At 43.1% G+C, this 15,557-nt stretch overlaps 1 protein-coding gene across 4 annotated transcripts in view; it reads right to left on the bottom strand.

Moving 5' to 3' along the window:
• LOC121593494 overlaps positions 1–14,464 on the bottom strand; it is a 64,944-nt gene extending 50,480 nt beyond the window's left edge. Inside the window, exon 1 of one of the 4 annotated variants that reach the window (XM_041915866.1) lies at positions 13,537–14,464. In XM_041915866.1, coding sequence (XP_041771800.1) covers positions 13,537–13,561 — 25 coding nt within the window. In that variant the 5' untranslated portion in view covers positions 13,562–14,464. Of the gene's footprint in view, positions 1–5,618; positions 5,727–13,536 lie in introns of those variants that run through there. The other 3 variants (XM_041915864.1, XM_041915865.1, XM_041915863.1) reach the window with 3 other exon arrangements.
• Between the last annotated feature and the right edge of the window lie 1,093 nt (positions 14,465–15,557).

The following is a 15,557-nucleotide window of genomic DNA, read 5'->3' as shown; positions in this document are numbered from 1 at the left end:
TATGTGCAAAATTTTTACGAAAGCTTATTTTCGAGATGGTGCAATTTACATCGCTTGTAGCAAATATTTTAATTGCTAAATTATTCACTTATTTTGAAACCTTAGGGTATGAAACATTCATGGTGGGCTTTAAACATTATATTGGATGTTTTTCAATCATTACAAGTCATCATAACCGTGTTAAATTGCCAATAATGCAGGTGACCATTTCGCTCCACTTAATCATTTTGACCCAGGTTCCCCAACAGGGTTTCGAATCATATACAGGTGACCCCGAGTTACGACCCCCTCGAGTTACGACGATTCGCAGATATGACGATTTTGATTTTGACAGTTAAAAGTTGTCATTGACAAGAAATTGATGTATTTTTTTTTTTAATTTCTGGGCTGATAACCGCTACACACACATTTTCAAAGATTCCACAACTACTCGATCTTGAATGTATGTAAAGTGTACGGTTTTTGAATTATAATTATTACATTATCGAACATTATTTTAAATAAAATACATGATATCATAGATTCCACCTCTTCAGCTTCGGTTATAAAGTTTATATTCACAGATATTCGACATACGATTTTTTCGACTTACGTCTTGCTTTGCGACATTTTTTCGGTCTCAAATACAGTCGTATCTCGGGGGACACCTGTAAGTCAATAGTTCAATCACTTAAGGGAATGTTGCAAATCAGTAGGAGAATGTTTCAAGTACACTGTGAAAATTTGCAATCATATAGGAGAGTGTTGCAACCGACAAGGGGAATTTTGCAAGCATACTGTGGAGCTGTCTTCAGACTGTAGGTGCCGCTGTAAACATCTCAGCACTTCATTTATTTTACTTATTTATTATGTACAATTATGACTCCACGCAGGATTTATTTAGTTTCTCATATGTACAAATAAATGCCACACAAAAACAACTCAAAATGATGCTTTTTAGAACACATCATCGGTGTCAATTCGTAGCTTTTTACACCGGCACCCACAGTCTGATGACAGCTCTACAGTATGCTTTAAGTGAGTGAACTATTCCCTGATATCATTCGAAACCCTGTAAGCTAAAACTTTTTTTTAGAAATATGTCACAACTGACCCATCTGTAGCAAAAATAAGCTCTATTTGAGCAACAAAACTCATCAAAAACTAGCAAAAAAAACAACAAAAATGAGACTGATGATTAATAACTAAATCAATCACTCAATCAACCGAAGGAACGAATCGCAACAAAAAGTGATTAGGAGAACCGCAAAGTTTGATAATAACTTCGCACAATGTTTTGTTTTATTCTCAATACCACAATCACACTTGTACTGAGCACCGAAAAAAGGGAATAAAGTTTCGAATGGCAGTATCAAACGAAATTATTGGCCTAATACACACATACACATGCAGCTCGCACACCTAATGAAGGTTGAATTTATTCCAAAACCGTGCCCTTTCCAGAAGGGAATAAACATTTCCTCAACAAATTGTGTTCCCAATTTTACAGCAACGCTTTGTATGGCACAAATAAAACGATAAAGAAAAGAAACAGCAACTGACATGCTGCGACTCAGCTTCTTGCAAACCTTGTTAGCAAAACTTTTATCCCTGCTTCAAACATTGTAACAAGTTACTCCGGCATAAAGAAAATCAGGATCCCGCTTTCCCGGGGCACAACTCCTTTGATTCCCCCATGGGGCCTTTTCTTCCTTGTAATGGCAATGTTCCCGCGGGCCCTACACTTTGCCGCTGAAGTGGTCGTAAATTTAACTCACTTACAAAAAAAGGAGAAAAGAAATCGAAGAGTAAAACTCCCACGATCAAAAGGATTGCGCCCCAGTAGTCGGTCGCAGACTAGACTGGGCCAAGAGTTGGAGAGCAATTGTGGGAAGAATAAATTATGATCGGTTTTTGCAAGGAATGCGTTGATCAATATCGCCCTTTTCCGTTCAATAATTACATCAGGAAGCGCGACTTCTTCCTGCCGCTGCGCGATTTCCATTTCGCGAGAATGCGACCCGGTGGATTGTGTGCGATGGACTGGCGTGGTTTGTGGGAGGAATTTTGAGCCGGCTCTAAATCTAGCACCCCGAAAACCATCACACAGCAAACAGACGCTCTGGACCGGAAAGGCGCAAATTTAATTTCCTCTAATCAAATGAAGATAGATATTCGTCCTAAAAATGTGCGGGGAAGATTTTCTCCAAAACCCAAACTCCCGCATTGCCGAGGGAGACTGGTGGTGGTGATGGTGGTGACGACAGTACCGGCGTCGGTACCGGCACCGGATACGTACCGTCGTCTCGTGCGGTAGCATAATTCCGGAGCAATATTTATTAACAATCAAGAAAATATTCACGCTCGCTCCCGCGCGGTACTTGAAAGCGGCGCGTCCATTAAGCAACCCAGCGAAACATCCATCATGCAATCGCACACCGAGGGCAGGACGCTTACGCTTAATGCTACTGCCGAAGGTATCGCACCAATGTGCAGAAGAATGTCGATATTAGGCGCCCGCGAATCTTCATCCAAATCTAGCCTCACCAGGCAAGCCCCAGTGTCTGCAGGAGAAGGTCCCGGTCCCGGTCGGAAGAGGAAGAGGAACGCCGCCGCTTCCGGTGGTAATGGTTCGTTACGGGTGACGCTGCTCCTCGAGCCGTCGCCCAAGTTTATTATGTATTCATAATGTAAATCAAGTAAAGGAGCACGAAAGCCTCCGGGGCAGCGAAGAAGCTTCACCATCCGGAGGCAGCATCGACCAACGGAAACAGAATAACTCAAAAGGATGATTATTGAATTTGCTGTTGCTCGCTTTGGTTGTCGCGAGGGTTTTTTTTATTTTGCTCGTTCGGTTTGCGTCTACCATTCACATCCATTGCATACGCGACGGGAAAGATAAACAAAGGCGAAAAGGAAACACAAGAAAAACCTTATGATAGGGGATTTATGAATGTGCAAGAACAAAAAAATGGATGAAAAGATTGACCTTTAAGCGGGTCAGTAACGAGCCATACAACGACAAGAAATGTCTTGAAGTGAATCTAGTTAGAAAAGTTACGTTCTCTGGCACTGGTCGGTCGGTCATTCGTATGGGACAGTGCCTTTAACTACCACTGCAATCACCCAGCAATGGTTCTAGACGATAACATTTGATTTCAGAACTTAAACCACCTCACGATGACTGCAGCACGCAACGAATCCATGGAAGCGTGAGGTGAAAAGCGACAAAACAAGTCTTGCTTCCTGTCACTTTGAATAAGTTAACTACTCAGTAACTACACTCTCCAGTCGTACCGTCTGGTGCAGAGGCGTCGAACATACAGCGAAAGTAACAAACCACTAAAACCACACCGTACACACATCCGCACACACGAGCGCACAAAACTCCAAACAATCTAGAAGCGCAACCAACAGACTAACGATCACTGACGTTTATCTAGGATCCAAGGATCGCCGGAAGTACGTCCTTCACTTTTATGTGTGCTTGCGTTTGTGTGTGTGTGTGTGTGTGTGTGTGTGTGTGTGTGTGTGTGTGTGTGTGTGTGTGTGTGTGTGTGTGTGTGTGTGTGTGTGTGTGTGTGTGTGTGTGTGTGTGTGTGTGTGTGTGTGTGTGTGTGTGTGTGTGTGTGTGTGTGTGTGTGTGTGTGTGTGTGTGTGTGTGTGTGTGTGTGTGTGTGTGTGTGTGTGTGTGTGTGTGTGTGTGTGTGTGTGTGTGTGTGTGTGTGTGTGTGTGTGTGTGTGTGGTGTGTGTGTGTGTGTGTGTGTGTGTGTGTGTGTGTGTGTGTGTGTGTGTGTGTGTGTGTGTGTGTGTGTGTGTGTGTGTGTGTGTGTGTGTGTGTGTGTGTGTGTGTGTGTGTGTGTGTGTGTGTGTGTGTGTGTGTGTGTGTGTGTGTGTGGTGTGTGTGTGTGTGTGTGTGTGTGTGTGTGTGTGTGTGTGTGTGTGTGTGTGTGTGTGTGTGTGTGTGTGTGTGTGTGTGTGTGGTGTGTGTGTGTGTGTGTGTGTGTGTGTGTGTGTGTGTGTGTGTGTGTGTGTGTGTGTGTGTGTGTGTGTGTGTGTGTGTGTGTGTGTGTGTGTGTGTGTGTGTGTGTGTGTGTGTGTGTGTGTGTGTGTGTGTGTGTGTGTGTGTGTGTGTGTGTGTGTGTGTGTGTGTGTGTGTGTGTGTGTGTGTGTGTGTGTGTGTGTGTGTGTGTGTGTGTGTGTGTGTGTGTGTGCTTGGTTGGTATGGTTTGGGTCAAACTGAGCGGTGCGGTTTGCTCCTACGCTGTCCATCAAATTGTCACCAAGGTCTGACCGCACCCACAACTACAGCGCCCAACAGCGCACTCTCACTCATGGCACAAGCGATGGCAAGCGTGAAATCCAATTTTCTCCAACTTTGTTCACACCGTACGAGTTTGACGAACTGTTGCAAACTTTCACCACTTCTTCACATTCCCGACACTCCGACTCACGCTTAGCACTCCTTTCGAAACGTTGGCTCATATTACTTCAGCATGAGCCCACGGAGCGCTCCCACTCCGCTGCCTGGGAATGGGCACGGCTTGAGTTGGCTAACTGGTCGGTGAATAGATCACTTCCTAAGCCGCTGGTCAACTTCTGCAGCATCTATTAAATTTCCACTTCAACACGCTTTGAGCCCTCCTTCACAAACAATCTTACACGCGCTCACACACACATATACAAACACATATACAAGTACACAGATCTGAGTGTTGCACACGTGAAGAAAAGACGCTTCATTACTCGCTGCTGGCCACTTTGCTGCCACATGCAGTGCCAAAAGCCCCAAAGAAAGCAAACCCACCAGCAGTACACGAGCCCGGCAACGGCCCCGCAGATGTACTTCTCGCGCGGACGAACGGGAACGGATGGCGATCATTTGAAACTCAAATTGGGTTGCTTTGGGTATGTATTATTCATTCATTTCCCGCTACTTTCCCGTTTCGGTCGGCTGTTGGTCCGAATTGGTTGCCCGCTACGGGGAGTGATGCTGAACCTTTACTCTTCACTGGTGGCCAATCGAGGCCAGGTTCAGTGGGGGAGGGTGAAGGTGTTTTTTTTTTGTTTGTCGGGTGCTCTTCATTATTTGTTACTTGAAACACAGAAATAAAACCATCGCATCTCGTCCGTGCTGGATTTTTCTCATGTTTTTGTGCACCTTGTTCGCTGTACGTATTACGCGACCCACACAGCGCGAGTTCTTCACTGCGGACTTTTGCTTCCGCAGCTGTGTCTTAGGGCAGCAAGCGGAACGAGGGATGCAACGAGCCACTGAAAGGGTAAAAGGACACCGGTGTTCAAGTTTTATAAGCTTCCTTTCCATAGGTTTCCCTAACCCGGGCACTGCACCATAGGTTCAGCACTTGCACGGTTTTGGTAAGTCACTTAGCTCTTTTATAGCGGTAACTTCATTTTCCTAACAACATTTCACACATTTATCATGCGGTAATGTGATGTTTTCGTTATTCAAATCGAGTTGCCGTCCTGTAGGATGGTCATCGTTTATTTGCACACATTGAAGAGGTTGAGAAAGATGTTGCTTTTTTTCGTTTGCTTTTAAATTTGACAAAAAAACACTTAGCTCACTACTTGCGACGTGCTAACAGAGCTACGAATACAGTAGCAGAACACAAACCACAACAATTACCCGAACGACTATCCGAACCGTGTGACGTGCGAAGTCTGGTACACAGGGAGATGATGCACGTTCCGCGCCCAAACCTTTGACCAACGTAGCCGTCGTACGACAACTGATCTCTGCTTGCCACCGTGAAGCTGGTGGAAGCTGCCCAAAATTCTCCGCGTTGCTGTGAACTCGCGAGCAGGACAGGAATATCATTCCCTCCCTATTGCGCATGTCCAGCTGTGCTCCCGAAAGGCTTCCAAAGCGTTTCGTTCGGCCTTGCGTCGGGCTTGCATTGAGGAACAGCCCTAACAACATCGCGAGCAGAACCTGTCGCATACGTCACGTTTGGAAAAATCACAACGGGAACGACCTTTCGGGGCGATAGAACCACGCGAGTAAACTCGTGTCGTGTTGTTCCCACCCGTTCCGGGTGCTCTTTCCCGTTCGGTGTCCTACCGGAGTCGATGCAAACGGTAGTTCTGTAGCCGCCAGGGTCGTATAATCAAAAGTCACCATCATCTGGGGAAATTGTGCAGCAATCACCGGAGTGCCGATGGGGAGGGTAGGGTACACTTTAACCTGCTCGTAAATAAACGGTCAAACGACCGCGACACGGCACGGCGCACGGGAAGATGATGGGACACTCTTGTAGATGATGAGCCACCAGAGGCGAGTGTGACCGAGGACGAAAGTGTGCTTCACGGGAGCAATAAGGAGTTCGCGCCTGCCCCCGATCGGCAGGTTAGGTACGAGTGAGCGGACGGGCTGCTGGTCTCGCGTTTTAATGAACGCAGACTCTCTTGAGAGTTCCGCAAAGGTTGGGTGTATAAGGAGGACCATGCGAGGCAATGGAAGGAAAAGTTGAGAGACTTGCACCTTTTGCGACGCGACGTCCGCTGAGGGATCGGCTTTTATGGGATTTCAGGGTCCGGGTACAACTGGGATGTACATTGTGCTTCAATTTAGTGGAAGCTGAAGTGGGAGCTAACCCGGAACCTGTCGAGTGTTGTACTATTTGTTAATGAAAGCTTATCACTACATTTAGTGTATATGTGTTCTAGTGGATCAAACACTGGGTGGGAATATAGAGCGAGTGAATAAAGCGGGCCGGTCTGGTGGTACAGTCGTCCGACTGGTACGACATAAAAACATGCCCGGCATGGATTCAAGTCCCGAATAGACCGTGCCCCCATACGTAGGACTGACTATCCTGCTATGGTAACAATAAGTTACTGAAAGCCAAGCTCACTTCACTAGTGGGTACAGGCAGGCCTTGACCGACAGCGGTTGTTGTGCCAAAGAAAAAGAAGAAGAAGAATAAAGCTCTTACTTATGCTGGTTAGTATTTACTTAGAGATCATTTTTTATGTCTTAACAACTTATTTGAAGAAAATACAATGAAATTAGTTAAACTTTAAACAAAGAACTGGGTTTATCCCATCAGACCAAGCAGAATTCTCTATGGAGCCGCATGGTTGCTCGTCTGCAATTCCAATGGAGGCGCATGGTGTTTTATTTTGTTGGTTCACAAAGCACTGGTAACACATGTAAGAATTTAACGAAATTCATTAGAAAAAAGTTGACACAAATAGATAAACGATTTGGCAGAGCTCAGAAATGAAAATTGTGTTACATTTTTGATGATAATGATTATGATTAGGGCTAAACCTACGTATCTCATTCTATAGTACTTTTCTGTCTAGCTTACTTAACCTGATGAATGAAGATTAACCTGCTAAGATTTACACTTTGGTATGTGTTAGTTCAATGTCACAGATCTCCTAAGCTTGATAGCAGAAAAAAAGGTTGGGAACTCGTTCGAAACAACATCAAAAGTAAACAACATATGTTATCCTACACGATGTTGCATGTAGTTTTGGTTGTTGAGGACACGTAGAAGCTTGAATTCTATACACATTCGAACAAAAAGAAGTGAAGTTGCCCAGGCAATGATGAATTTAACTTTTGCTCAACTATTCCGTATTGATATAGTCTGTTTCCTACGTTACCTGGTCATGTGTTTTAAGTACGGATGCTTCAAAAGACCTTACAAAGCTAGTGGGTGAAGGTGAACGGTATGTGAAGGTAACAAGATCCCAAATATCTCGTCAGAAATTTGGAGAATTCCACTCCGAGGACAAGAGTGTGCAGTTTGCTGCTTGTATAGGGTAACGGTGGAAATAGGCATCGTGATGTCATGATAGCGATCGAGGCGTACGATAAAGATTTTTTTTTTCTACGTCCTTTTGCATCCTTGCGGCACATCATTGCAACATTATGCGGACTGCTTCTTAATAGACCACGTGCGAAATTTGTCGTACCATTTCCGAAGCAAGTGGCTGGAGAGAGTTTGATAGTGCGATGGAAGTTGTGTTATTATCTACGATGAAAGCAAGTGAAGGATCACTCTCGGAAACGTTGATATAGAATCGGCCCAATCCTGATAGTTGAAATATTCTAGAGAAATCAAATATGAAAAACGGTGGATTTATGAGTTGCCTAAGGTGTTTTATTGTTTGCACGTCTGTAAACGGGAGTATAGCGATGTGAAATCATTTGTCGTTCTAATATACGTTTTACGTCTTGCATCATTCATCCTGCTATAATGGCCGAGTTGCATGGAAAACATATAAAGAAACGATAAAGAACTCCTCTTACGTTTCCAATCAATTTCTTCAATTTCTTCAGTAGTAGCCATGTATTACTACTAGATGTAACAAAGGAAAAGTAGAATTTGATGATAAGACATCAGGCAAAAAGCATTAAAAGAGAAATCAAGAAAAGAAATTATGATGAAGTGGAAACCAATTTTAATTTTCGATTTAACTCAAATAAATACAACGCACCCAAACCAGGTAGTTTCTCCCTGTATAATGCTACGCTTCTGTTACACATAAATAAGGTGACGTATTTTCAGATCTGTTTGACACAATGTCAGCGGCGGCAGCCTCAAGTGTTGTCCTTTTTTCTGTTACCAATAAGCCTACAAATCCCTCTGACGGCAGGTATTTTCCACAGAAGCGTTTCCAGCATTCCACAGCAGCGTGTTTGAATGGTTTTCCTTTTTAGTCGGCTTCAAACGCCTAACTAAGTAGAAAACGGTAGGCGTCGTCCCGGAAAATAACTTGTGACATAATCGAACAGCTTATTACGGCCACCAGGCAGGGGCACACTCCGACACCCATCCCATACACACATACACATCCTGACGCTGGATGAAAAACGCTTTGATTTGGCGTGCAAGCCTAGCCCAGGCAGTCAGGGAATGTGATTTGAGGTTAAGCCCTCGTGCACAATGAGAAACAAGAAAGGAGAATTTCATAACCACTCCAATATGCCACCAATGTGCAACATGAAGCGGTTGTTTGTGTATGTGTGAACGGCTGAGCAGGAACGCAAAAGCATATACCCCCGAAGCGTATCCGGGTGGCGCTGCGTCGTCGTGGCAGAAACGTAAGGGTGTTCTGAGTTTGTTCCTTTTTTCTCTCTTCAGGGTTTTCTCGATCGGTAGGCCTCAACAAAAGCCAACGTCACACGGTATTTGCCACAGAAACTCTCAAGGCATTCCGAACCAAAGTACGGACGTGTGCAGATAACCATGCACGTACTGGCACGGAACCGACACAGCCACACACGACCTGCTGAGGAGCTGGGCGAGCTGCTCGGAAATATTATTAACCACAAACAGTGCTAGCAAACTTTATTGTTATGGAGCGCCAAACTCCCGGCCCGGCGGGAAACTTTGCCACCAATACACGACCTGCAGTCAGCCAGTGGTATCTCTTTTCGTTGGCTCGGTATTCGTTATTGTCGCGAGCCAGAAGAGGTAAGAGTAGCGGCGTTGCCACAAGCGGGGTTTGAAGTAGCCGGAATTCCCGTAACATGCATTTCTCGTTTTTCTTGGCTACTTTCTGCCCCGAAATTCCCGACCCCACCTTCAAGGATCTCTTATTATTCACTCTTTCACTCTCTCTCTATCTCTCTCTCTCTCTCTCTCTGTTCCTCCCTCTTTCTCTCTAACGCATGGGAGGTGTGCAGAGATTTTTACCGAGCCCTCCCGAATGTTGTCATGATAATGAATTCTTTATAGCCATTCCTAACCGTCCCGTCTCCTACGAGCGGTCGTTCGGGGTAATGAAACCTTCGCGAAGAATGCGGAGGAATGTTTGGGAAGCGGTTGAAAGGCTAATTTATTTTATCTTCACTCATGATGGTAGTAAAATTTGGTTTATTCGGATTCTTAAAAAAATTGACAACCCTCAATCGATTGACAAGTTGTCACGCTGTTACGGGTTGATTTGGATGTATGCAACGGACGGGATGGAAAGATGTTAACGCTCGTTTTTATTCATCGCTAAAGCAATATCGTAAAGAGGGCGAAAGAATTGATTAGTGAGAGGATTCGTCGTAAATTATTTGAGTGGCTATTGTTATGAGCTTTCGATTGCTATTTGAGTTATAACAACAATGTAAATTATTATAACAAGGTGATAGCAAAGGAAAAAGGAAGAAAAAGGAAGGAAAATAATTGAGTTTTCAAAAGCAATGTAAAGTCTCAACTTGGTTTAGGTGAAGATGGCAAACTTAATATACAAATAATGCAAAGATACAATTTTAAAAATAACAATAACAGTGATAATAAAATTATCGTACAACAAAAATTATACTAAAAAATAAAATACCGATAATAACACATAACTATACACAAACAATCGGTACACCTCCTGAAAGAAAATTGTAAAGCCTTAATAGTTTGTGAAAATTGCAAAGCCTTAGTTTGTTTCTTAGGCCGCTGCCAGACACCGAATGTACCAACCAAAGTCTATATAATACAGAGGTCGATGAATAGCTCGATTTTGGTCGATCATTTTGAAAGCTTATTTTTGACAGTTAGATGAAAAAGCTGAAAAAAGAAAAAAACGATTCCAAACAACTAAACACTTTTCAGGGCTTATTGTGCATTTTGTTATCAAAACTTAGTGTAACTATACATTTCTTTTTCAAGAACGTGGCATGGAGTAGTTTTTTCAGTAATTCATCGCTTAAAAATGACCACAATCAGAAATCTGGCCTCTTAGCTTTAGCCCTCTTGAGCTGCACATGATATCGTCGTAATTTTGGGCACTGATCTTGTTGTAATTGATAATTTCAATATAATTCTATCTTTTCTTGATATTTGTCAATTTTTTTAAGTATAATATTACAAACAAACGATGTAAAAATGACCGAAAATGCTTTAAGACCACTGCATGCACAACAACTAAAACCTCTATGTATGCTACGATAAAACTATTGCAGCTTTTTCATCCAGCTACCAAAACTTTCCCACGCTTTTTGATCAAATGTTCCGGACGGCTCGACCTCTGTATTACACCTGTTCTCACTTTCCTCTGAATCGTTATCCGGTTGCTATGGATTGCAATCCATGAGAATGGATCGCAATCAACTACGTCTGAATCGTTTTCAGCTACGTTTGGATCGTTTGCAGCTATGTTTGGATCGCTCTCAGCTACCTTTGGATTTTGTGGTAGCTCGCGCAAATTTTGTTGCGGCGCAAAGTTTATTTAGTGACCCCTTGGCGTACTGCACGATTCACATCATAAAAGACAATATGAAAAGCGACAAATTCATATTGTTCTATGTTTGAACCCAATTGAGAACTTGTGTTGAAACCCCATTTTTAGGCAATGAATAACATTTGACAGATTTGTCGGCTTCTACGCATCAGAATAGATTCCCAACCAGACCGTCCCTCTATAGCAAAGAAGGAATATCCGACTAAATCTCGAAAGCCTAAACAGGACCGAAGGACCACGTAGGTTGTTACGCCAAAAAGAAGAAGATTGTGCAGGTTTATTTTGAAAACTTGATCAAATAATCAATAAAGTATGGATGTAGATTTTACAATTGAATGCATTAATTACACATTTGATTCTTTCCTTGGAATTCAAATGTGTCCCGCGGTCACTGAATAAACAGTTGCGCTGCAATGAAATTTGCGCGAGCTACCGCAAAATCCAAAGGTAGCTAAGAGCGATCCAAACGTAGCTGCAAACGATCCAAACGTGTCTGAAAACGATTCAGACGTAGTTGATTGCGATCCATTCTCATGGATTGCGATCCATAGCAACCGGATAACGATTCAGAGGAAAGTGAGAACAGGTGTATATAGACTTTGGTACCAACGTAGCGAAACATTTTGACAATTTAAAAGTAATGCTTATTATGATAAACAAAAACAACGGGGTTTTGTTTTCCTCAATTTTAAGTTTGATTTGTGTTAAATTGTTGGATTGTAGTGCTTAAGCAACAGAAATTTCGTTAGTATTTCGCTCGGTCAATTTCCCGACCTAATTTCTGAAATCAACGACCCAGTCAATTTCTCAGTTAATTTCTAATGTCTACAACATTTTACATTGATTGTCAGATGGTTTTCAACAGTTATCAAATGTTGTATTTGCATCACAATAATTTTTCAGTTCTTTCACATGATTTTCAACACGTCTCAAGCTGGATTGAGTTTGATGGTTCTTTGTGGTGAGTTGAAAATCATGTGCAAGAACTGAAATAATACTATGACACAAATACACCATTTGATAGCTTTTGAAAAACATCTAGGAGGTGGTGAATACAGACTTTTCCAAGTCACTTTCATATTTCATATTTTATTTTCTTCAATCTAATTTTTAATTTCTTCAGCATAATTTCCGACGAGTTTCAATCTTTATTCGTACACAAATGATGAAATCCAATATGGTGGAAGATAATTGTCATCACTCGTATGGTAAGTATTATTCCATTGACTGGCTGAAATTTCAGTTTTCTGGCTTAAATCATAGAATGGGACACTGTAGGACAATGCGGAAAAAGGCATAAACCAGATTTAAAGCACAATAATGTATCCAATGGCTCAAAAGTTTCAAACCACCTCAACAATTTGCCATCAACGGACCGACACCAATCGAATGCAAATTTATTCATCGTTAATGTCTCCATTACACCTTTCACTTTTCCTATCCGGCAGCTAAACTGTGTGCGAAGTTTCGAAACAAGTAAAGTAAACTGTTTCTATAGCTATACAAAAAACCCGTACACAAAATATAATTGAACTTCGTTACTTTTTGCATCCCATTACACGCCCATGCGAGTGGTCCGAATGCGCAGTGGCGTACCATCTATTTCCAGCATCAATTAGAAAATGCCTCCGGTGTAATGAGTTTTTCATGTTTCTTACTGTACCATTTTGCTCCCAGTGTACAAGGGCCGAAAATGTCGACGATCAATTTTGTGCTAAAGTCGGTGTGTGCGTGTGTGTCTAGCTGCGTTTCGTTTGGTTCCACCGGTTTTACTGTTTCATGTTTCGGTGTGGTATCTTTATCTGCTGCAACTGGCACTGGTCGGTAACAGTAACAGTACCACCAGTAGCAGCAGTCACTACCATGAACCAGACACACTTTAAGCTGGTGCCTGGGAGCTGTTTGGGGTTTTCGAAAGAATACTGCCAAGCTCGGTAAACGGTAAAGTTTGGCGGCCGCTGCAGTATCATCGTTCGTGCAACAGTATAGTATCATTAGATGTCTACGTTTTCATTTCATATTTCTACCGGCATGCACAGTGTTGGCAAAAGGCAAACCAAAATGTGGTACCGAAGCAATATTAATCTTCCCAAAGAAAACAGAAACGATGTCGCTGCTGAATGAAGATGCACATTGGTGATACTGGGCGGTATAATCATTTCAATTTGTTCTGCTTAATCCTATTCCGTTGATGTGTTGAAGATATCATTTATTATTGCTTAACGTAACGAGTAAAAAAACTGCTTCAGGATTGTAAAATGGCTTTAAAGGTTTTACACGTTTACGTACCGCATTGAAATGCTATTTTCGTTAAAAAAAAAAAACAAGGCAAAATAAATATATGTACTTACCTTCCTTGGCACATTCATCACACATTCGTTCCACAACATAACCACACAAAGTATCTGGGTTGCATCTTTAAGTAGCTAGATGTAAAGGTCTGTTGCAATGCATCCAATGGTAAGATGTATTCGTGATAACAGTTTTCTCACCCATTCTGCTGGTACGACATGGGTGGAAGAATTTTGCAAACACTCTTTCCTTGCGGTATTTACATCAAAGTTTTTTTTTATCACATTTTCTGACCTATCCAACAAGATGGTAAAGTTTACTACTAAAGACCGCTATAGTAGACACGTGCCAGTACCGACGTGAAATACGTGCACACACTCGCCAAGGCTTTTCTGTTAGTTCAGCAACTCGTTCATGTTTGTATTCAGGCACTTTTTTCTTCTTTCTTTCTTTTTAATGTCCAAATCGCGAACCAGATCGGCCAGATTGCTCCAACATGCTTACTACACTACCAACCATAACACAAATACACACCCAAACACACACACACACATGCACGCTTAGCGCACTCCGCTCAAAAGAAGCTTGTTTTTCTATCCTGTACTATCTTTTGTGCTCCGTTCTTCGGGATATTGATGACATAAATCTGGTAAAGTGGCTGGCATTTATTCAAATTTTTCGAATTGGAAAAGTTTCGAATTTCCTTCGCAAAGCGCAGCACCGCTTAAGGCTTCCCGCTCATAGTAGCTTCCGTACAGTATCAGTTCAGAAGGCTCGTATTTTTCGCTTTTTTTTCGCGGCCCACTTGCTTGCTTGCTGTTTGTACGGTCTTGCATATCAGCTCATGCCGTTGGCGACTTCATTTCGAGGAAATCGTGCGCCGCTTGCTAGGATGTTGCGGGAAGAAAAACGTCCACCGACATGGAACGGGCTGAAATGGGAAGGACTGGGAGCCGCGTATCGTGTCGTGCAGTCACTTTTTGCCGCACACCATGTGGAAACGGCCTGCTTTGTTTACAATGAAGTAGATTTTCCTGCTCGATGCACATGATGCAGCCCCGGATTGGTTTGGGGTGGGCACGGATGGAAAGAGAGCGCTGTGGTCATGGACATCGATACAGAACACTTTTCCGAAATAGTCACTTTGAAATAAATTACCAACCGACCGGGAGAGCTCGGTAAGTCGCCACGGCTCCCGTCTAGGCAGGCGAGCGCAAAGACGTAACTGGAAAGGGAAATCTTCCCAAACCGTCTGCCAACACGCGGCCAAGAGGGTGTATTGAGGCTATTGGGTGACATTGGCATCAAAAGCCACTTTTGGTACGGCGCCCGCCCAACAAGACCGGGAGCGTTATGTGACAATGTGGAATGCATAATTTTAAGGAATCGTTTTCCAGACCAATAGTGCTTCCGTTTTCCAGACTGCGACCAAAATACGACGGACGCATTGGATGGCCGGAGCGATTTGGGCGCTGTGAGGCATCGTTTTGAGTCCTAGTCAGTGTCTAGAGAGAAAGAGTGTGAGAGAGAGAGAGAGAAAGAGAAAGACAGAGAGAGAGAGAGAGAAAGAGCACGGAGAAATGATGAAGCTAAGACCGTTGATAGCTCTAGACAACTGGTCCACGTACGGTTTGCTAAGCGGGATTTAGACGAAAATCATATGGCAAAGTTGCTAAAGCAAACGACCGAGCCGGCAAGTACCGAACTGCACAGCACAGCACTTGCCCTAGAACGCCGTAAGGCAAAACAACGCCAACCAACAGTGTGGAGGGGGAGGTACGGTACTTGGAAGGACTCTTCAGCGCTCACAAGACTACGATGGACAGACAAACGGACGACAAAAATACTAACGCAAACAGTAGGATCAATGAACGGCTGACTGGGGATGATTCGAGCAAGGTTTATGAGGCTGCTGCCCTTTATTTCCGCTAGAAATCTTATCATCAATTGCGATCTAACTGTTCGGGCAAAATCCTGCATCAATAAAGCCAGAAGCTTATGTTACGGGCGAGAGGTTAGTTGCATAGTTGCATCGTGCTTCCATATTGAAGATTGCATTAGACAACATCCATGATTGTTG

The sequence above is a fragment of the Anopheles merus genome, chromosome 2L (genome assembly GCF_017562075.2).
Source record: "Anopheles merus strain MAF chromosome 2L, AmerM5.1, whole genome shotgun sequence".
NCBI classification, from domain to species: Eukaryota; Metazoa; Arthropoda; class Insecta; order Diptera; family Culicidae; genus Anopheles; species Anopheles merus.
The sequence above is the reverse complement of the archived record's forward strand: the minus strand, read 5'-3'. Positions and strand labels throughout refer to the sequence as shown.